The sequence below is a fragment of the Parasteatoda tepidariorum genome, chromosome 9 (genome assembly GCF_982258835.1).
Source record: "Parasteatoda tepidariorum strain Cologne lab strain chromosome 9, Ptep-v5.0, whole genome shotgun sequence".
Taxonomy (NCBI): Eukaryota; Metazoa; Arthropoda; class Arachnida; order Araneae; family Theridiidae; genus Parasteatoda; species Parasteatoda tepidariorum.
The window spans coordinates 91,108,060-91,132,657 of record NC_141763.1 but is presented as its reverse complement, the minus strand read 5'-3'; the positions used below and the strand labels follow the sequence as shown (position 1 = coordinate 91,132,657).

At 28.4% G+C, this 24,598-nt stretch overlaps 1 protein-coding gene across 2 annotated transcripts in view; it reads left to right on the top strand.

Annotated features, from left to right (window-relative positions):
• LOC107436995 (myelin expression factor 2) overlaps positions 1–24,598 on the top strand; it is a 46,802-nt gene that overhangs the window by 2,777 nt on the left and 19,427 nt on the right. For both annotated transcript variants that reach the window (XM_087152340.1, XM_071187147.2), the window contains exons 2-11: positions 1,940–2,124; positions 3,575–3,635; positions 4,959–5,052; positions 7,750–7,938; positions 10,083–10,236; positions 11,587–11,636; positions 13,523–13,565; positions 13,646–13,705; positions 16,255–16,302; positions 18,974–19,365. In XM_087152340.1, coding sequence (XP_087008466.1) covers positions 1,940–2,124; positions 3,575–3,635; positions 4,959–5,052; positions 7,750–7,938; positions 10,083–10,236; positions 11,587–11,636; positions 13,523–13,565; positions 13,646–13,705; positions 16,255–16,302; positions 18,974–19,365 — 1,276 coding nt within the window. The remainder of the gene's footprint in view (positions 1–1,939; positions 2,125–3,574; positions 3,636–4,958; positions 5,053–7,749; positions 7,939–10,082; positions 10,237–11,586; positions 11,637–13,522; positions 13,566–13,645; positions 13,706–16,254; positions 16,303–18,973; positions 19,366–24,598) is intronic.

The window sequence follows — 24,598 nt, the reverse complement described above, 5'->3', positions numbered from 1 at the left end:
TTACAGAATTTTTGTTAGGTGATAAATCATCAGACACTATAGCATAAGACTGATGAGCCAAAGAATTTGTTTCATCTTTGCAATATGTAACACAAGTGTACAGGGTAACACTATCAGTTGCCCAATGAGCACTCATGATCTCACGATCATGCTTTATGGAATAATTTTCGGCAAAATCTACATGAATGATAACTTCATCATTAGAAAGATTTTCTTTTAAATACCTAAATTCAAAATGTTGCTTGGAAGTATGTTGAGAAAATAGGTGCAATTGCGAACCAATTTCTTCTTTAGCAGATCCTAAATCCGTAACTATTTCCCTTTTGACAGTGAATCCCACATTATTCTGTTGCCACTGATAGTACTTCACTGTGCAATCCAGATTTTCAAATGGTACTTTATCATCCAAGTATTTTTCAACACCACATATTGAACACAGTCTATCAATATAGCTAATTTGTTTTTCATCAAAACCACAAACAGTTTCTTTTGCGATTGCTTCTGAATTACTTGGAAGATCTGAACAGAGAGCTCCTATTCCCGAAAGAGTCATGTCAACATTTTCGTGGTATACACACATGCATACTTCTTGATCCTTTTTTCCAGACGGTAACACAAATTTTGGTTGCATTTCATGAAATTTTGATTTCCCAATACTAAAATCGGGATTTTCACTCAAGAAAAGCTGGTGTGCTTCTCCGATACTCATTATAAGAAAACGTTTTTGGTGTATTTCTCGCCCTACATCTGTTTTTAAGGATATTACGTCCTTCTTTCTAGGACACATTCGGCTTATATCATCTCTTATGAAAAATTCATTTACTTTTTTCTCTGTTTCTTCAGAAAGTTTGTTACATCTTTTTTTTGGATCAATTTCAGATAGCTGCAGCCTTTTAATTTTGATTGAATTTTTAACTATTTGTTTTCTTTTCAAAGAGGATATTTTTGCTATAACATCTGTCAATTCATGAATTTTCTTATTTGGTGATCTTGGTAGTGAATTAGTGATTTTTTTAACAGCTTTACACAATGATTGTCTGCTTGTGAATTGTAGCTTGGTGAATTTGTTATTGTTTCTGCATCTTTCTTTTTTCTCCGCATCTTTTTTGTGCTTCCTTATTTTTTGCCCTTATGTTGATCTTCTGCTCTTCAGTAAGTATTTTGGAATGTCTGTATTCTTGACTGATATAAATTAAGCATAGTAAATAAACAGAGGAAAATAAAATTTTAGGATTATAAACTTGTAAATAAAATCTGTATAAGAATAATTTGAAATTTTTTTAATAAAAAAACTGCATTTTAAGCCTGTAAACTATCAAAGGCAAAAATGAAGTTTTTTTAGCTCCTAAATTGTTTGAATCTAATATGGGTTTAAAAACTTCATGTTAAATTAAACATTTTGAATGGTTTAGTAACCTAAAAAACTAACTTTTTGTTTGTCATGTCCACAACTTTCAAACTCATTTTTTAACATATTTCTTGAATTCTTTAAAAAAATATCAAATTTTAGTTAATTTTAGTTTATTTATCTTTAATTTGATATACAACACATTGTATCAAATAAATTTTTTTTTTTGACACATCAGGCTACAAATACTAGTGGAATCGCCCAGAACTTAAATATCCTCCCTTTCAAGAACTTGAAACTTTTTCTGGCATACAACAAAATTTTTATTATTTTATTGCATTTTGGTGTAAAGTTCTAATCAAAATTATTTAATTCCATTATTTTCAAGCTTTTTTTAAAATTGTGTGTCTTCAGGTCTGTTTATTTCATGTGATTAATTTTCTAAACATCTTTAAGCACTATTCCTTTTGGTCCTTTGGTTTTGGTCCTTTATTTAAATTGTTGATCAAATCTTAAAATTTTTTTTTTTTACCAGTCTTTTATAAATTGAATTTTGTAATAAATTGAGAAACTCTAAATATTTAATTTTAGGTCAAGATCTCCTTTCCGCAAGAACTTCAATGAACGTTCTACTTACGAAGATGATTTTAAAAAAAGACGTAGAGATCATTCTCCAAGACGATCTAGTAGTAGCTCTGCTAAAAATAGAGTATTTGTGAATAACATCCCATTCGAATGTCGCTGGATGGAAATAAAAGATTTATTCAGGGAAAAAGGTTTGTTTTGCACTTAAATATTTTGATTTTCATTATAATTAGTTGGAAGTTTTGTTTTAATAATTATTGAGAAACTAGTTTAATTTATAGCTAGTCATTATTTTGAAAACATATTTTATAGCCGCCAACTCTGCTGGATTTTGTCAGTTTCTCCTGATCTACTCTTTTAATAAAAATTCTCCTGGTTTTTGTACATTTTAGAAAATCCCCTAAAATTGAGTAAGATTTTTAAAAGAAATCCTTATCGAAATAGAATTTTTGCACTGAGCTTTGCTTGTTGGAATATTCAAATAAGTGCACTCCTAGTTTGGGCTAAGGCTGGAAAAATTCAATAGTTAATTAAACAATTTAACATTTTAATAGAAAACAAGTTATAACAATTATCGTAGATTGTTTTTTTCTTCTCAGGTGACTGGTGCATACTAAATCTGTCAGAGTTACAAGAAAAGATCTCCAAATACCCATAACAACTCAATACCTCTGGGTGTACCAGGGCTGATTGTATTTTGGTTGTACCCCAGAATTCTGGGCTTTACGTATCATTTCGCCATGTCTAGAAACTAGGAGCAAGGCATGTGATTTTTTTAGCCGAATTCTGCGTATTACGAGACCTTACGTTCGTGAACTTCTGCGAATCAAAACTCATAATCCAACAAAATTTTCACTATTATCTAAAATTTAAAGTAAGAATCAAGTTCTACGATCTGAAATTTAAATTTTGAGACCTTCACTAAATCATGTTAACAAGATCTTTTTATATAAGTCATTCTTCCTCAATTTTGATTTTTCATTATTTTGTCGGATTTTATTTTATGGTTGAAACTGTGCAGGAATCCACTGATATTGTGTTTCGTATGCACTCCATTTTAATATCAAATATATTCATATTTACTTTATTTAAAAGACATTGCGATTCGTATTCTCGTGATTTTAAAACCAATATCACAATTTGTATTTACACTTTTCTGAAATTAATATTATAATTAATTTTCACAAGAGTTTAAAATTTAATGTCATTATTCGTATTCACGGGATCTTAAAATCATGCATTGCGATTCATATTTATGCTATGCAAAAATCCAATATTGTGATTTATATCATTGCATACTTAAATCCAATACCCCTAGTGCAACGTAAATAAGAAAAAGTAAAGTTCTAGTTAGTTTTAAAACTTCAACATCAAAAGTTAAGCTCTCTACTTGCATCATCAATGAAAGAAGACGTAAATAGTTTTTTAGTCAATATTAAGTTAGTGAAAATTAGTCTAAATAATGCTGTTGTTCGAATATTTTAGACTTCACTAAATAGTCTAAAATTAGGCTGGTGTAATTATTTTACAAGAAAATGATTCTTTGTACAGAGGCTGAATTATATGAAAGTCCTCATGTATCATAATCCACACATATGTATTCTGTTTATGGTAATTTCAGAACAATGTTTTTTTATTTAGTTGGGGATGTTGCCTTTGTTGAATTATTCGAAGATGACAATGGAAAATTTAAAGGCTGTGGGTAAGTTACTATTTTGATATCAATAGATATGTCATAACAGGATTTTTTACATGATACCACTTACTATTCAGTATCATATCAAAGCTAAATTGATCAATATTTTTTTATCAAGTTTCCTTATCACTTCACACTCCCGTGTCACTGGTCCTGGGTTTGATCCTCGGAGCGGGCAAGGTTGACTCTGCCTTTCATCCCTACAATGGGTCGATAAAATGAGTACCAAGCATGCCTCTGGACTAAACACTGGGGGTTCTGCATTTGCCTGATCACCAGACCGAAACATCTGCTCCTGAGCCCCAGAGTCCAAGGTCAAGAAAACTAAGATGAGCTCACTAGGCCTTGGCCCGCTCTAGGTTGTCGTGCCACTGAGTTTAGTTCTTTATAGCAGTTTCATAAATTTTGATCACTGGTTAGTGTATTATTTTAAGTAATAAATATAATGATTCTTAAAAATATTTTTTTATACATACATTTTTATACAAACATTTATATGCATAATTTTTTTGAAATATAAAATAATAACCATTTTTAGGTCAGTAACTCAACAAAAATATCCTTATCATAATAAATAAATCAGTGAATAACTGATGCTGAGAGTGGAATGACTGAAACTTATGATGTTGTTAAAATATTTTATAAATATATGTACATTATTGCCTGAAATATCTTAAAATCAAATGTGAATGCATAAAACTGTTATTAATATATTATTCTCTAAATAAAATTTTTCTAAATTTGTTCTGACATGACATTGTTCCATATTCACAAAAGTAAATAACAAGCCCAAATTTTACAAATTGGCAAAAAGGGGATTATAATTGAAAGACCCAAATTTAACAGTAATTAGAAAATAATATTAGTAAATTATATTAGTAAATTTTTAAAATTTTGTAAAAATTGAATTTTTTATAAAAAAAATTAAGATCGACCATAATTGATTTATTTTATAGCTATTTTAATAGTATAATCAAACTATTATTATTAGTATTTTGAAAGGTACTAGTTTTATTTATTTAAAAAATTTTTACGCTTAGCTAAAATGTTAGATTAGAAGCTCTTTGTTAAAATTCTGTTTTTCATTTTGCAATGTAACTAAATGTAAGATCATGTTTCAAAAGTTCAGTCCGTATTATTCAAAGAAAAATAATCTTTTCAATCTTACTTTCTTGTTTTTTTTTTTTAATGTAAATTTTCTTTAAAGCAGAAGAATCTAGGATCAAAATTTTGTCTTTTGTTATTTCTAACTTCTAAAATCTCAAGATTCTGATTGTTGTTTGATGCAAATGTTTCTTTTTATTAAAATATATTTATTTGTAATTTTAGAGTTGTAGAATTCAAAGATGCTGAAACAGCTTCCAAAGCAATTGAAGTGATGCATAAATATGAAGTGCGAGGAAGACCGTTGAACGTAAAACTTGTAAGTTTAAAAATTTTAGAAATTTTTATCAACTGTTAGTCTTAAAAGTTATTTCTTATATAAATATCAAAATAACTAATTGTTAAAAATATTTATAACTTTGACTAATCTATTAGATCTTTCCTCATATTACATTTTTTCTAACTTATCTCAAAGTGAAAATAATGTTAGAGTTTGTGTAATTTTTTTTTCTGAGAAAGTAACAAATCTCATTTATAATTTATGTTGTTTTCAACAAGTGAAAGAGAGGTTACAACTAAACGGGTTACTTGTTCTTTCCTTTAATGACATGCAAAATGTTCAGTGTCTTGTAAATTTATCTATGATGCAACTACATTTTTGTATAAAAATCTAAGATGTTTTGATATCATTGCTTGCTTTTTTTCTTTCTTTCAAACTTGCTGCTTACTTATTCTGTCATCATGATGTAATTTTCTGTGAAATTGAGTGCCATGACACTGTTTTGTTTGATTCATAATCATATGTACATAAATTCTTACGATCATTTTGTTAAAATGGTTGTTACTAAATCATCTTGCCGTCTCTTACCAAGCACTAAACTCTGCATGTGCCAAACACTAGTAACAAGAACATAATTTATGATACAACACAATTTTAAACAAAATTATCTCTTAGTAGATATATTTTTTTTGAAAATGCCATTTACTCATATTTTGTAATAATCTTATACATTACATTTTCTGCATTCACAAATAAATATTGCTTTATGATTTACGATAAAATAATCTCCCAATTTAAAAATGTGTTTTTTTTTTTCAAAGTAAAGTATAATTACTTAAATATGTCATAAAAAGCGGGAAAAAATGTCTATGGTTTATAATTTATTTACAAAAATATGTACTATTTTACAAGTATCTTAGTTCTGAATGAGAAGAATTGATAGCAGAAGTAAAGATAACAGCTTTGCTTTTTATTGCCAACATTGCCTTTTTCTGCTGGTTTCTCACTGAATCAATTCTTTCTCCTTCATTGCTATTCAGATTAATGCTGTTTGTCATAATCTTGGCTCCAATCAGCCAAATGGATATCAAATATCAGATTACTTTATTTCTGATATTAGTTCTTGTTGAATGGTGTATTTGCACTATATTCAGTATTTACAACTGTAAATTAAGTTCGTCCCTCCCCCCTTTGTGCTATTTGAATCAGAAGACCTGTGCACAGTTTGATTACAGTTCTCAAAACTTCTTCAGATCAGCAGTTTAGTAGTTCAAGTGTGTTAGCTATCTGTAGTTCAGCTTTAGAACCTTTTCTTTAACATTTTAAAATATAAATTTTGGAGAATTTTTTGACAGGGAAGGCAAACCAGAAAGAGCTTTTTTTTATCTATATATATATATAACGTTTTTAAAAAATGTTTAATTAGTCACTTTGCAAATTTGGTAGAATTTGCAAATTTTCGGGATGTTACTTGTGCAAGTTATGTATCAAAATGCAAATAATGCTTTCTTTGCTTGCTTCTATGAGCAGCTAAAATGATCACCCACCTCGTTAATGAACCTTGCAAAGGTTGGATCCACTGTTTGAAGTGAAAGAAGATTACCCACAGGGATGATTGTGCTCCGGAAAAAATCCGGACTTCCGGATTTTTCGCTAACCGCGATCCGAAAGTTTCCGGAAATCCAAAGTCCAGAAGTTTCAAGAAATCATAGATCACATTTATATAAAAATTCTTGTATGTTTAATTTAAAAATATTGGAACTAGAATTTATATTTGACATCTCTTTCATTTGTAAATATTTTTTCCTGATAGAATAATAGATGTGATTAGAGATAAAAGTAAACTTACACATAATTATTCATTTAAATTATGCTGCATATAATTCATTTAGAATATCATGTTTTGAATATATCAATGATTTAAATTTATAAAGATATTAATTTTTTGAATGATTTTTCTCAAGAAATTTTCAGGACTTTTGAGTTTTGACATCCACCAACCCCAAAATAAAGTATTTTCCACCTCTGCCATCCGCTTGCACGGAGTCTACACTATTTGTTAAAAAAAAAAAAAAACCTTTACAGGTAGTTTCTATAAAAATTTTTTTTAAATTCATCTGAAATTAAGCTTGTCCCGCTTGATTTACGGATAAATTTATTTGATTCACTTTCTACATTTTATATTTAGTTTTATAGCATTGGTTATTTAGTTAATAAAAAGAATTGTTTGAACTTATTTTAAAACTTTTGTTCAGTTCAGTATACGAATTCGATTCGCTGAAAGCATTTTTAGTTAGTAAAAGGGGAATTTTAGTATAATGAATTTAAAAAATGGGTAATAATAATATTAAAATTGAATAGGGTAAAATAAGATACAATATATGTTCAAAGGATAGATATGTATATGATAATATAAGAGCCATTGTAATATGTAAATTATTTTCTGCAGACAAGTGACACAATTCGACACAATTGAATAAAAAATACTGGTTAGGGAAAAGATGCCTATTTGTCAGCATATTTTGAGATATTAATGCACAATTATACAAAAAAAAAAAAAAAAAAAAAAATACTGCTTAAAAATACTGAAAAATGAAATATATGATTAATTGTATGTTTTGTTTGACTTAAACAAATATTCTAAGACTTGAGCTTCAATTTAGTTCAAGTTCTACTTTTTTTTCTTAAAAAAAAAAGTTTGATTTTGTATTTAAAATGAAATGTGTTAATTTCTAGGATAGTGGAGAGAGTGAGAGAAAGCGATCTTCAGGCCGTACTTCCGATAGAGAATTCATGCGAGGTAGTGATAATTTTGGTGGCAATGATTTTAGAGAACCACAATTCAACACATATGGTCTGAATCCAGAGTTTCTAAAATCGCTTGGGATAAATGGACCTTTAAATAACAAAGTTTTCATATCAAATGTAAGTTATAATTTTTTCTAATTCTTATTCATTTTAAGTATTTTACCCTGTCAAATCAACCAATGGGCAAGATGGTAGGCTCACAAGTAGAGCTAGCAGAGTGGGTGAAAAGTTTTAGATTTTGTTTCAGAATTATTTGTTAGAACTATTATTTTTTAAGAATTTTTAATAACTTGTAACTTGAATCATTTAAGCTAAATTTTGCTTTTATTCAGTTTAATGGCATTTTATAAATATATAACATGTTTGTGTTATTTTTAAAAGAATACAGTTGAATGTTCAAAATAGTTCAAGGAATAGAATGTTCAAAAAATTTCAAAATGGAAATTTCGTATTTTTTTCTGAAAGTAATTCAAAGAAGTAAGAAAGTAATTAATATCAATTTTAAGAGTTTAATTTTTTTAAAAAAATGACTTTAGTATGCTACATGTTTTAGGAAATACTATTACAATTACACAAAATTTAGCTCTCTATGTCAAATCGATCTCGAGCTAAAGCCGTTAAAAATTATAAAATTGAAAAAGAAAAAAAAAATTTTTTTCTTCCATATTTCAAAAATGTTTTTAACTCTGAAACAAAGAGCACAAAAATTTTGAAACTTTAATCTTTATCAAGTCAGAAGCAAATCTAACAAACATGCAAAAATCATAGAAATCTGAATTGTTGGCTCAAACATTTTAATTGATTGATTTGAGGAAGTATTACTTCTAAAATTTGTTTAGATATTACTAAACTGAACTCAGTGGTGCAACAGCGGCCAAGGCCTACTGTGCCTATCTCAGTTTTCTTGATCTTGGGTGATGGAGCAGATGTTCGGGTTTGGTGGTCAGCCGAATGTGGAACCCCTTGTGTTTAGTCCAGAGGCATGCTTGGTACTCATTTCATCGATCGATCGTAGAGATGAAAGGCAGAGTCAACCTTGCCCGGTCCGAGGGTCAAACCCAGGACAGACCCATGACACGGGAGTGTGAAGTCCTACCACTCAGCCGTAAAGAAACTTGGTAAAAAAATACTGATTAATTTAGCTCTGATATGATACTGAATAGTAAGTGGTATCATTTAAAAAATTCTGCTATGACATATCTATTGATATCAAAGTCGTAACTTACCCACAGCCTTTAAATTTTCCATTGTCATCTTCGAATAATTCAACAAAGGCAACATCCCCAACTAAAATAAGAAAACATTGTTCTGAAATTACCATAAACAGACTACATATATGTGGATTGTGATACATGAGGACTTTCATATAATTCAGCCTCTGTACAAAGAATCATTTTCTTGTAAAATAATCACACCAGCCTAATTTTAGACTATTTAGTGAAGTCCAAAATATTCGAACAACAGCATTATTTAGACTAATTTTCACTAACTTAATATTGACTTAAAAACTATTTACGTCTTCTTTCATTGATGATGCAAGTAGAGAGCTTAACTTTTGATGTTGAAGTTTTAAAACTAACTAGAACTTTACTTTTTCTTATTTACGTTGCACTAGGGGTATTGGATTTAAGTATGCAATGATATAAATCACAATATTGGATTTTTGCATAGCATAAATATGAATCGCAATGCATGATTTTAAGATCCCGTGAATACGAATAATGACATTAAATTTTAAACTCTTGTGAAAATTAATTATAATTTCAGAAACATGTAAATACAAATTGTGATATTGGATTTTAAAATCACGAGAATACGAATCACAATATCTTTTAAATCAAGTAAATATGAATATATTTGATATTAAAATTGAGTGAATACGAATCGCAATAGCAGCGGATTCCTGTACAGTTTTGTACTCATTTTATCTATCAATCAAGACGGAAACACCCTGTATATGTAAAAAATGTGTTGAGCAATGCATTAAAATTTCTTATTCTTTGTTTGTAATACATAAAAATTGGCAATATAAAATTTTGTTTAATTATAATGAAGTTTTTTTTGTTTGTTTTCTTCGCAACATCAATATTTCATACATTCAGTCCAGAAACATAAAGTCTGGTTATTTGACCGGCTATGGTAGAAATAGATATATATTAAGTGTTGGTGTGTCTAGTGTTAATATTTATAATTGACCAATGATATGTTTCTATTTAGTTTGTTTAAATATTTAAAAGCTAAATAAATTTTTTTTTTTTTAGTTGGACTACAAAGTAACAGAGAAAAAATTAGAAGAAATATTTAAAATTGCTGGTAAACTTGTAAAGGTAGAACTTAATGTCGATAACGAGGGAAAGAGTAAAGGACATGGCACTGCAGAATATGAAAATCCTCTTGAAGCTGTGCAAGCTATCTGTATCCTTTTTTTCTACAGCTATCATATAGATTTACAGCTTGATATCATACAGCTCGATAGATACAGCTTGATATCATATAGATTTAAATTTAAAAAAAAAAGAAGCTATTTTATTGTTTAGTGTGTTGAATACGAAGAGAAGCCAGAAAAGTTACATCTGTTGTATACTTAGTAATCCCGATCCTGAAGTCTGAGACTTTTCCCTGTAATGTGTTTAAAAAAGTAATGGGGTAAAACCCTCCTTTCCCTTTGACATACAATTATTGGTGTGATTGATATTGATAAAGAAATTATTAATAAATCTTATACAAAGCCTAACTCAGGTTTTATGATTTAACTGCATCACAAAGTTAATAAGATAATGCAAATGTGATGTCCAGTGTGATGTTTAATACATCATTTGCATACTTGCAAATTTTTAAAATAAAAATTTTCTAGTGGTAACAAATTTTGTGCTTCAATATATTACTCTGCGTTAGAAAAATTTAAAATTATTTTTAAAATCACATTAAGGAATTTGATAAACTTTGAAAAAGAGTGACAAATTTTTAAAAGTTGCTACTAGCTTTAATGCTTTTACTATAGTTTTCAACTACCACCATTAAAAAAACATTAAGCAAAAATCGTAAAAGTTGGCAGCTATGCTTCTGTAATTGTTTTCTAGTTCATCAATAGTCGCTGTAGAACCTTGTAATAAGCTTGAGTGCGTATTTGATGTTAATGTGTGATGTCATTTCTTATGGTTTTGACACATTTTCATTCTTTTATGCCAATATATTGTTTAAAATTTATTTCTTTATCTAATTTGTTAGAAAATGTATTTTTAAATTAAATTGAATTTAACTCTTATAAAAATAGAAATATATGTAATTTGACATCAACATACACTTTAATAAAATGAAATATTTTTTGTAGAATTTGGTAAAAATTTAGTAACAGTTGGCATAAGATTTGGACTCACCGGTGTCTAGTATTGGAGTCATAATTTTCAAGTACAGACTTGTTTGTAACCTGGTGTTCACAGCTGCCTTCCCTTTATGGCATTCTTTTAATGGAAAATTTCCTTTTGATGTTCTCTATGCATTTATAAGTAGTCTTGTGTTCGTCTTTTTGTTGACTTATAAGAAACTGAATGTTTGTTCGATTATGCTCAAACATTCTTTAAAATGGCAAAGGGATCGCTGAATATTGCAATCCGTGAGAAAATAATTTTTGTTACAAATAAGTGAATGCATTAAGTGAAAAAAAAATTAAAATTTATTTTTATTGACTGCAATTTATTCTATTAAAGGACTTGAGTAAATTTTTGATGTGATGGTATTTATAATGTTTCTTTAACTTTTTACCAGCAATGTTTAATGGTCAAAGATTGTATGCACGTATCATGAATGTTCGTATGGTAAGAATTTTATTCATTCCATTTCTTAGTAACTAATGTTGCATTAAAATTTAGTATGTAAATGTTTAGACTTTTAAAGTGATATTCAGCTTTTATTTCAACTGTGTTTAAGGGTGTGTTATAAACTTAAACCAAATTTTAAAACATCACTAATACTACTATTAACTACTACAAGCGCTGCTGGAGAAAAGACTGTAGATTAGCTTTTTTCACTCATCAAATTTCAATCATAATTGTTTCATGCATTGACTTGGATTTCTGGGAGAGTTTTATCATAATTTAAAATAAATTTTTTTGTTAATGATTTTACTGCGGTACCATCACGGTGCGTAGCATTTTTAAAGAGTGCTTAAAGGTGCTAATTTCAGTTTTTTGTTTTTTTTAAAAGCCCTTAAAGGTGGTTTTTTTATTGGATTTATATAGAAAGTGCTTAATTTCTGAACTAAGATCACTTTGTATGTTGGATAAATTACCCGTAGGCTGCATGCTCATATTCAACTCTTGCATTTTGCGACAGATTTCAGGCTTTAAATCGGTGGCCGAAACTAAACATGGCCAATTTTATTTTCTTAATTTCTTCACTGCTGATGAGCCATTGTCTTCGTCACAGGCAAGCCTTTGCCGTTCTTGTATTTCAATTTTCGGATCAGTGCCCCAATCTTAAAATAATGACATTGGGATCATTCACCGAGAAAGTATTTTCATGCGAGTCCAGAGCAGTGAACAATTGCAGAGCTTCATCACTTTGAAATATTAGCCTCCCATTTAAAACTTACTGTAGACAAAAATATTTACCCTTAATGCTAATTGCATTTTCATTTCAAAATTGAAAAATGTATTTAATCATTCCATTAATAGAAAAACTGAACCAAATTAAAAATTTAAATAGAAAGAAATTAAATTAAAATATATTCACTTTTTTTTTCCGTCCAAAGTTTTCTAAATTATCTACACATTTTTATCAGTTCAGTATGTTGAATAATTATTAGAATTTTGTAAATATTTTTGTTATGTAAACATTAAGTAAACAAACAGTTTTCTAAAGTAATTAAAATTTTTATATAAATTTAGAAATAACATTTAATTTTCTAGAAAATTTATTTTAATTAATTTAAAAAGTAGAATGAGGAAATTCTATATTAAATATATTTAAAATTGTGTATAATTTTTCTTTTTTCTTTTTTTTTTTTGTGGTTAATAAAATCAAGATGAATGGAGTTCTTTGCCAGAATTTTATGATAATGTTAAAGTCTGAAAAGTTTTTGCATTTTGTTAATTTTATGTTCACGTATTTGAGGAACTTTTATTTCAATTATTTTTTATCAATGGGGAGAAAATATTTTACACAGTGTTCATATCACAAATATAATTTTCCTTTTTTTTTTTTTTAAGTGCTTAAAAATATTTTTTGAGTGCTTAAAATGTACTTTTGGATTGACTTTTGGATTGGAGGTTTAATTAAAATTTCACTGTATTGGTGAAACAGTATTAAAAGCTAACTAAAATGCCCAAGTAAGTTGATCATAAGGGAAAATATTAAGAGCTTTTGTTTCAAATAGATTTATATTGTAAGTATAACAATATTATACTTAAAAAAAAATGAAATAAGTAAAATGTTAAATTGTATATATTATATATTCCTTAATTGTATATATTATACTAATATACCTTCCTAATTGTATTTATTATATATTCCTTAGTATTGATGTTTTAAGAAGTTATTGTTTGTAAATAACTAGTATGTGCTTGTCTATTAAGTTACCTGTGTATATTGACTATTAAAGCAGCATACTACCTGTGGTCAACTTACTCAGTTTTTACTATCTTGTTTGTTGCTTGTAAATTAATATTAGCTTGCATAATTTATTGATCAATTATATTTTCAGGATAAATTTTCTGAAGATGGTGACTTGCCTTCCAAATTACCAAGTATGTGGATTTTTTTTTCCTAAAAAATAATTTAAATTCAATTAATAATTTTTTCTTATAACAAACTTTATTATTTATAGCTGGTCTTCACGGAATAGGAAAAGGTCTTGGTGTAAATGGACAGCCTATGCAATTTAATAGTAAGTGCAATAAATACATAGCTCTTTTTTAAATTGCTAACTAAAGTTTTATTTCTTTTTGCACTGGAAGTAGACATTAAATGAGTCATTATCAGGGTGTGTAGCATTTTTAAAAAGTGCTTAAAGGTGTTTATTTTTGATTTTCGTTTTTAAAAGCCCTTAAAGGTGCTTTTTTCAATCGGTGTTTTTAAAAAGTGCTTAATTTTTCCTTTTCCAAAATGAGAATTTTTCTTTACCATGTTGATTTTCGCCACGAATTATGCAAAAAGTCATTGTCCCATTTAACGTTTTCACAATTAATTCAACTCCAATCTATTTTGCCGTACCTTCCGTCCGTAGTGTCAGAAAACACTAATCATTTTACATGTTTGACGAAAAACTTGCTGGTCTGCAATTGCTTATACATTCTGAGCATTATTTAGTAGGTAGGATTTTTGTCTCTCGTGTGCAATGCTGCTGCATTTTGCCAGAGATTCTCAATTACACACTTCATTTTCCTCCCTCTGGAATCGAAACAAAAAAATCTCTCGAATTTTTTCTGATTACGGGGAACAACTAAACATTGTCATTCCCCCCCATCTAATAGCGATAGAAAATTTTATTTTTCTTGCTAATTTCATCGTTGGTGACGCTCCATCGTAATTGGCAAGCAGATAAAACCATCAATTGTCAAAAACTTACCAACACTGTCGAATTATATTTTTTTTAAAGTGCTTAAAAATATTTTTAGAGTTCTTAAAAATTGCTTATTTTTTGTTGTAAAATTTGGCTACCCACCCTGATTACTTTTGAAAAGTTCACTTTTGGAAGAAAATGAACTTATTATTAGATTTAACGTTATTGAAACTACCTTTTTTATAATCATACATTCTACAGAATGAGCATAATTTATTGCTTAAGTAATGAAGAGTTTTACCTAAAAATGTTATCCTAAAAATATTTTTCGAAAGTTAAATAAGCCCATTTCTAATAATCTAAGTTAAAACAACTTTCCATTTACTTTCTCAAATTACTGTATGCCTTTGAAATAATCGCTTGTTAGACAAAACTGTGAGAATATACTCCAATGTAAGCATGCACTTGCCTTCTGTTGCACCAATTCTTATTTGGAAGTCATTTATCTGATTTTGTTTAGTATTCTTTCACAACCTTACTGTTTGGTTTGTGTTTCCTATATAATTGTGACTGGTTTATTATTCAAATTATTGTTATCAAAGCTAGTAATCAAAAAAGAATAAATTAAAAGATCTCTGCAAGATTACTAATATGAGTTCACTGCATTACATACCACCTTTTTTCATGAATATTTAATTGTTATTATTTTTAAAGTAATTCGTATTGTTACATGTCTACATTTAGTTAGTATTTTTTTTTACATTAAAATATCTATTTTAGTAAAGCCAATGTTTATTATTAAGGTATAATGTATATATATATGTAATAAATGTGTATATATAATAATGTATTTAATAAAATTGCTATGTATATTTTTTCTTGTTTTTATTTCTTGCAAATTGTTATTGGAAGTGGATCATTTATTAATAAAGCTTTTTTTTTTTTTTTGTTGCAACTTTTAATAATCATTTTTGCAATTTAAAGTTTAATCAGAATGTAGTGTTAAGAACTTCACCCAAATTGATTGACCTTTGATAATAATTTTTTAATGTATTCTAATGCTAGCCCTTAATTATTTGGATATTTAAAAAAATTGGACTTGTCCACACTCAAAAATAATAGCCCAACAAAAATTAATTTTCACTGTCAGAAATTTTTGAAGATTAGAATTGTATAAATATTGCATTCAGAAATTTCTATTGTGAATACCCCACTTTATTAAAACTGAAATTGGGTAATCTGTTGTAAATCAAGATCTCCTGATTTCTGCCATTCTGAGGTTTTTATAATATTTAATAATAATAATGAGTTAAGTAATATTTAATAATAATGTATATATAAAAGAAACTTTACTCTTTTGTTCTGGACATTGCTAAATATTGCTTTCAGTTTGAACTTGGAAAGAAAAGTTGCATTATCTGTTTACATTATGTGTCTTTAACTCAGTACATTAATGTTACATTATATGTTTTTAACTCACTAGCATTGATAAAATTTATAAAAAAGAGTTCTTAAAAGTGATTATATGCCAAAAAAAATTCTATTGAGCTTATAATACGTTTTAAGAACTATATTTATAATACGTTTTTAGAACTATATTTAAGAAGAGCTCTCTCTCTCTCTCTCTATATATATATATATGTATATATATATATGAAATTTTTACTCAATTTTTCTTTTAATTTTTTATATAGTGTACAAAATATTATCAGCTATCAGTTTATTGTGTAAATAATTGTTACATCTTTAGTAATTAATCACAGCATTTGTATTGTTCAAATAAAAGTTATATCTCTAATTAAATAAATTCTTAAAATATGTGTGCAATTTTATTCACATGAAACTTTATTTTTTAATACTAACATTTTTAATACATAATTTTTTATCATTGTTAATGAATTTTGTAACTTATTTTATTTCAACTGATATTTTAGAGAACTCTAATCCTGTTGGAAGTTTCGGTTTTGGACTGGGTATATCAGGTAAGAAATTAAGACATTCACATTTGTCCCTTTACATAATGCAGATAAATCATATGCTTATTACAAAATTTCTCTTGCTTGGTTTTTTGAGTTCAAGTAACTTATGCATTTATATGGGAGGTGCACACTCTTCTGTATTAGTATTTATTATAAATATTGATTTATTTAGGAAATTTCTATTTTCATAAGTATAAGAATAAGCTATGTTACTTGTGTTTAATTTTCTACTACTTATTTTTCAAGCAATATTTGGTCAAGTTATGTTTTTTTTAAAAATAGTTTTCCGCACTTTAAAGTTCTTGCTCTTCTATGTTACAAATTTTATATAAATATTTTTTTTTGGAACTTGGTATTAATATTTAGTAGGTCATAAAAGGCCAATTTTGTAAATTTAAGTACATATTTTAAAAGTAATTTAGTTTATTAACTTAGTTGCTCGACTATTATAATTTCTTGTACTTTTATTTTGTTGGAAAAAAATGTTAAAAAAAATTTTTTTTTGGTGTTATGCTGTAATTTTTTCTTTCAACAACTATCTTTTCTACATATTTTCTCTCGTAATATCAATTGTATTCTGCAAGTGTATTAGTTATTGTTGGATGGCTGTGTGTCATAATTGAACTTTGTGATATTGTTGAACCTTGTGCCATTATTGAACCTTGTGATATTGTTGAACCTTGTGCCATTATTGAACCTTGTGATATTGTTGAACCTTGTGCCATTATTGAACCTTGTGCCATTATAATCAGTGGATCTATGCAATGGATTATCTAATTTGAGTGAATTCATATCCTCACCCTAAATCAAGTGAACATACATTAATACAATTGTACGATTTTTTTTTATTGATTTGTCATATTTTTTTGCTTTATGTGTTTGTATGTAGCAGGGTCTTTTAAAATAATTTTGTTTCGATTGTAGACACTTATATTTATGAGAAAAAAATATGTGGTAGTGTACAAACTGTTGGTTATTGAGTACCTCCTACTGGAATCAACATTTGGTACAAGATGGCTGTTTTACTATTTAATGTTGAAACCTTATGATCATATATCCAGCACTCTTATTTTCCTTATTTCTATAAAAGAAAGTTTTTATTAAATTATAGTTTGTTTTATTTTTAAACGTGAGGCATATGTTCAAATGTCTGGTTGAATCTTTGCTTGGTGCTGATCAGCTCTGTTTCATTATAAATTTTGAATCATTATGATCGTGCCCAGCTAAATTTTATTTTTCTTCAAATTTGAAACTTATTAAAATTTCTTAAATTTTATGAGCACAGTTGGTGCAGACTGGCTATGCTTCATTTTTAGCCTCTCTGGTCAGATGATCAAATATCCATTTGAACCTTAATATCACAATTGGTGCAGATTGGTTACTTCATTATTAAATGTTGACTTGTTCGAATCAAGTATGAAGCTAATTCTCAATTTTATTAGAAATTATTTTATAATGATTGTTGAACAGCTGGCCAAATTTTGAGTTTACGACTACCAATGTTCAACTCTGTAGCCTTGTAATTTTGAACCCAATTCAGAAGACAAGGAAGCTCCTGGATCAAGCATTGAGACAAACTAGCCTAGTAATTATTAACCACAGAAACCTCTCATAGTTAGCCTTATGACAAGAGGTGAAAGATAAGATATTTTATAACTGTTATTGAATAGCTCATCCAATTTTGAGTTTACAACTACAAATGTTCAACTTGGAAGCGTTGTAATTTTAAACCCTGGGAGAGATAATAAGAGAACTCCTGGATTAAATATTTGGAAAAATTTGCCTTTGAGGAGAACTTTTTTTGAGGGAGTTCACCCACATTCGCATTACATGGAAAGGAAAACCACTAAAACCTCCCACGGTAAGGTTGACGGCAAGGGAGTTGTAACACATGATTTGTCTGAGGATATTTTTACATCAGAATTATGGTTGGTGTGAGCCGAATGCAGAATTCATATCAAGCAGCCATTGCTGGGATTCAAACCCAGGTCATTTGGAGACGATCATCCAGGTCATTTAGAGATGAGCATTCTTTACCCTCAGCAACCATGGCTCTTAAAAACTAAAATTGCTTTTTAGTTAGATCAGCTGGTGAAGATTGGCCGTTTCATTACTAAGCCTCGAGTCAAATGATCAAATGTCCGGTTGAATCTTAATACCACAATTGGTGCAGAATGGCTATCTTTCCTTAATAAATGGAGAATTGTTATAAACAAGTGTTCTGCCAAATCTTAACGTTATTAGAAACTATAGTAAAGTTTCCAATTTTTAGAATCGCAGTTGGTGGAGACTGGCTGTTTTATTATTGTATTTTTTCATTATTTTCAGTCATTTTGTTTAAGTGTGCAGTCAAATTTGAATTTTATTTGAAAGTGTGATAAAGTTTTTTTTTTTAACTTTTGGAATGGTGTGGAATGATTGTATTTGATTATTTCATCAATCTTTAAATGCTACGATCCAAGTGTCCAACTACCATTTTACGATTATATGTCCAGCCAAATTTCGATTTTCATTCGAAACTGCAGCGACGTTTCTATACAATGTGTTGGTGCAGAATTGCTGTTTCATGAGAAGCTGGCTGAATTGGATACGTGAAAATGATTTTGCTTATTTTTAGTCTGGCACACTTTTAAATATTTATTTCAGCTTAATATTTATCATGATTTCATTTCAGGCAACGTAGCTGGTGGAATGCCCGGTAATGGCATTGGTGTTGGTTCAAGTAATATGGGAATGATGTCTTCCGCTGGAATGGGTCTCGGAGCTGGATCGATGGGTATGAATAATTCGATGACCGCCGATAGAATGATGGGTACCTCCTCATTAGGTATGGGCTTGTCTAGTGCAAACATGGTTGTTTCATCTGCAAGTGTAGGAAGCATGGGCTTAGGTAGCTCATCAGGCATGATGTCTAGCAGCAGCGTCTTGGGACGCTCACTAGATGGCGTGGGTCGTGACTCTTCCTATCAAATGAGCAATGCAAGCAGAGGATTTAGAGATGCTTTTGATAGAGGCAGCGATTCATTCAACAGTTCGAATATCTCAGATACTATTTTATTAGGAAATGTAGGTCTTAGTTTAAGTTTTTAAAGTAATTTATACTTATGGATGCAGTTACCAAACTCAGTTATTGATTACTAGGTGTTATGCATGAGCTGTATTTATTTGACTTGTCTGTCGGCATTGTGATATTTTAAAGGGTGTGGATGCTGTTGCAATTGTTTATTGTTTGTTAATTTATAATTTTTGTTACCACCACAGCTAAGGCGTGTAATGATTTAGGTTTTCGTTTAAAATGAAGGTGATTTTTTTTGTTGTTGTAATCAATAAATTAAAAGCAAAGTTAAATATGTTTTAAGTGTAAGGCCTACGTACATTATCTATTAGCTTTGATTTCAGAAACTATATTATGATATGTATGAACTGATTTGTAGGGATTATTTAGCAATGTTAGCAAAAAGCTGCAATTTCTCTCTTACTATGTACTAGCACTGTTTTGGATGTTGAACTTTAAGTTACGTTTTGTAGCTAAAAATGTAAGACTTGAAATTTCTTAAGCATGTAGAAAAATACGTAGAGAGTATGATGATGTAAAAAATTAACATTCGATAATAAGAGGTCACAAACAGTGAGATTATCACTTGGCACATTGTGCAGTAGAAGATAATGATTTGAAAATAGAAAAATCGCTGAAAAGAAAGTTTCTTTTGCTTGAAAGAACAATATTGCAATTGCTGTGATGCTAGGCTAGTATACATTTTGATGATACAACTGTATGGTGAAACACCTGGTCGTGCTGTAAATTGTTTGATTGTGCGTTCTAAATATTGAAAAGTTGATTTATTTATTATCGTTATTCTGATTAATTTTTAACTTCAGCTTTTTATTTTGGTATGATCAGTTGTCTTAGTTGATACAGAGCTGGCAACTAAGACTGTTTTGCAGAAAAGACTGTGACTAATTTTGCCAACATATAGGCAAAAACCGATATTTTGCTATCGATTGAGAAAATTTGAGTTATTTTTTCGATTCTACCTTCTGAACGAGTCTTCAACTTTTTTTACTAATTCACTACTAAAATCAATTCGCAACTTCCCCGTATCTGCAGTTTGGAATAGACTGTTCTCCCATAGTGTTTTTAGAAGCGCTTTCCGTTTGATTCCTATAAATGTGCTCTTTTTGTAAAAATAAGACCCCCATCCCTTCAGTAACTTTCTTTTTATTCATATACCATTTTTTAAGTAATTCATTTTTTAAATAATAATTACACACTGATAAACTAATCTGTTTATAGGTTTAATTCTGATTACCATTACAAATATTTACTTTGTTAGGATTATTCTCAACTTTTAAAATTTTTATGAGTAACTTTTCTTTCCTTAAATTTTTAATGGTTTTAATTTTCAAAATTATTTTTTAAATAAATAATAAAAAAAAATTTTTTTAAGGAAAAATGCAATTTTAACTATTTTCTCATAATTTTCAGTTTAAATTATATTCAGGTTGTTTATCAATTAATAATTTTTTTCAGTTTACTTTTTTTGAATAATCTGTGTTCCAAAAAAAGATTATCTATCTATATAATTATTTTTAGAAACTACAAAATTTTCTTTTATTCTGATAACGGAAGAAAATTTTTTTTTGAAATATATACATAAAATAGTATATGAGAGTAAATTAAATTGTGTTAAAGATCAAATTCAGTTATTTCATAGGGCTGATTGTGCTCCGGAAAAAATCCGTATTTCCGGAATTTTTGCTAAAGGAGGTGATCACATAGTGATCAGGAAGTTTCTGGAGATCGAAGGTCCAGATGTTTTAAAAAAATCATTGATCACAGAAGTTTCCGGAAATCAAATTTTCAAAGGTGGAACTTAAAAACACAGTTTATTTTATTTGTTTGTAAGGGAGAGCCAGAGAGATACTTTATAAGCTTATATTCATGATTAATATTCATTTTTTATTAGTAAATAGCTGTTATAATCATAAACTCAAGAAAGAAAGACTTATTTGTAAATTTTAATTACTTCTCCAGGTCATCATAGGTATGTGTAAAATTTTAAATATATTTTAAGTAAACTAAGAAATATTGAGAAAAAAGAAAAAAAACTTGTTTAAATTTTTTTCTAATTTTTCAATTTAAACTGTTTTTTTTTTTTTAACTCAAGAAATTTTCCGGAATTTTGACTTGGGCTCGCAATTACCCCTAATTTCATAATATTACATATTTTGATAATTTTTAGCAGTCTTGGGAATGAGTACCCTTTCAAAACTTATCGTGGCTTTTTCTGAGCAGCGCCCCGCTCTTTTTTATTCCTAGGGAGAACTCTGAAATTTTCCCTATTGTTCAAAATATTTTTTAAATATTATTGCGTAACTTTTTTTTTTCACTCAAAATAAATTTTATAATAAGTCTTAAACTCCTGTTTTTTCAGTATCTGGAATATGCCTGTGGTGTAGCTAAGCTTATCACACAGTTAACAGAATTTTATGCAATTTTTTAAAAATATGAAATTTAGTTAAAAACTTGCTCAATATTTTTTTATACCTGTACCGTAAGTAAAATTTAAAATTTGCTAACAATTAAAAAAAAATTAATTAATTTGTTTTAAAGGTTTTAGGTAATAACGTGGAAAGTCACATATCCGAGATTGTCGGTATTTCGGCATGTCGGGAAAATAGATTTTTCCAGATAATAGGTCTTTAAGGTGAACAAATATAAAAATATCCTAACTCAATAAATGTCAATTTCAAACAACAAATAAATGCATGTGTTTGCGTTATTTCAAAAGATTTTGTTACTGATTTCCACATTGTTTTTAAAATCTCTAAACAAATTCTGAATCACGAATTTTAGTTAATTATCAATTCTAAATTTACTCAATTAGCCATCATTCCTCAGTGAGTCTGTATGGTTTTGTCTGCCTATTGTTTTTTGGTAATTATTTTAAAACTGATTTTCTCTTCATTTTTAAAATCTCAATGTTTTAATACGATATTGTTTTGATCGGTAAACTTCGAACTGCTCATTTCGGATTCAATTGTTGACGATTCACTTGCAATCTCGCATGGATTTGCGATAATATTTTTAGAGCATTCGAACGTTCAATTATTGTTGCTAATTTTCATCATTTTTTAATCCTACATAATCGTACACAGGAAATTTTGAATCGGGCATTTGTCTAATTACAATTTGATGTCTCTATTTGTGACGATTTTATTGTCCTTATAGTTTCGCCCATCACCATTTCAACAGTTTGCGATTTCCACATAGTTTTTTTAAATTTCTATTTAATTTTTAATAGAATATTATTACTGTTCTCATATTCCAAATCGCACTTTCGTATAATCAATCACTCGCTTTTGTCTCTTGTCTGTAATTTTAACTTAAATCCGCATTTTTTTCAAAATGTGAAATTTTTGCACACTCTGAAATTAAACGCTCGATTCTTGGTGGTAATAATTCTTTTATGTGAGATTTGAAAATTTTTTTTTTTCGTGCGGTAGTGAAATGCCGAATTTCATTTTTTTCATATCCCATATTTAGTGAAAATTGGAGTAAAATTGAATGACAATCGGAAACCCGGTAAAAATCAAGAAGCGGAAAATGGAGGATTCTCATCCCTGCATACTTTTTTTTCAACAAGTCGCGAATGCAAAAAAAAAAAAAAAAAAAATTAGAGAGAAAGAGTTTTGACTGTTAAAAAGTGTCCGGAAAAAAGGGGACTTTGCACTGTATTTAAGTGAAAAGAAAATAGAGGGTTTAGATTAATGGTATGGTGATCTTGGTGTAAGTTCATAACATAGTTTTATAGTATTCTTGATCTCCTTATGTTATTTTGACTTTATTTTTTAGTCATTATTCCCTTGATGAAATTTTATTTAAATTGAAAACTTTTATTGTTTTTACATTATTTTGGTGAATTGTTTAGAAAGACTTAACAATTAAATGTGTATGAAAACCACTCTTCTTTAAGTTATATATATTCAGGTTTCTTGTCCTGGGGTTTCTTTTTTCTGCCATCTTATGTTTCATCTCGGTGATTTCAATGTTGAATTACTTTTGTTTGAAAAGTCAAAATAGTTTTTGTATTTATGTGAATCGCTGTGGTGGTATAATATTTAATGGTATTTTTGAAAGGAAAAGCATTCTGATTTGGTAACTGAATTCAGTCCTGACAAGGTGCAATTTAGAAATGTTTGGTGTGTTTTTGTTGTAAATTGATTTAGTTGGTGATATTTTTATTTGATCTTTTTTTTTAAAAATATGCATTTTAATTCTTCAAACAAGCTTGTTTTTATGTTCAGTTAGAAGGAGTACTTTATCACAAGCGGTATTTTGGCACAGTTATAAGTGCCAATTTTTTATTAATGTTTTAAAAAATGGTTCTGCGAGTTGGGTGCTCGTGTTATTTCTGTTGTGAAACGAGAAATTCAGACCAAACACATCTAAATTGTAATGTAAAGCTCAATTTAGAAGTGTCTGGTGTGGTTTTGTTGCAAATATATCAGCTAGTGAGGTTTTTATTTGATCAATTTTAGATTATTTTAATTTTTATAAGAATTGGATTGTGTTCAGCTTGAACATGTGCTGGTTGTAAATTGTATTTAAGTATTCCTTTACAAGTGGTATTTGTGATTCTGTATGAAATAATGATACTTTGGATTATTTTTGCTGTTTTTCATACACCTTATCTGTTGAAATAATTTCTGATTGATTATAGAAGATGATAAAAATTGTGATCCAAGAAAGAGGTGGATTTGAGGAAAAAATGTATTGAACTGTTTATATATTCTCAATTTTTAGCGTGATAGTGTCATGCAAGACGTGCGACGTAAATTGGTGGACAATTTATTTTCAATCTGCTGAAATTGGCTTCATTCAAAGTTATTGGCTTTTAGGACTTCAAGTTAAATATTTCATCAGTGTTGGTTACTGGAATTATTCCAAGTTTGTTTCAGTTTTCTAATAAATGTAAGTTTTGTGAAAAAAAAATTACTTGGGCTGAGAAATAAGAGAATTGAAATTTGGATGTTAACTATTGAAACCTGTTTCATATTTTGGACTCTAAATCTTTCATTATCACATTCCTTTTTTAGTGCATAGGAGTATTCATCACAGCTGAAACTAAAAAAAAACTAAAATTTATCCTCATAATAATCCGGTTGTTTAAATTTTTTTTTTTTAATAAATTATGTGTTTTTTTTTTTTTTTAATATTTTTTTTAGAAGCTGTTTAAATCCTTGTGAAGTTCTTTTTTTGTTCACAAATCACTCAGTTGTTACTTTGGAAAGTTAA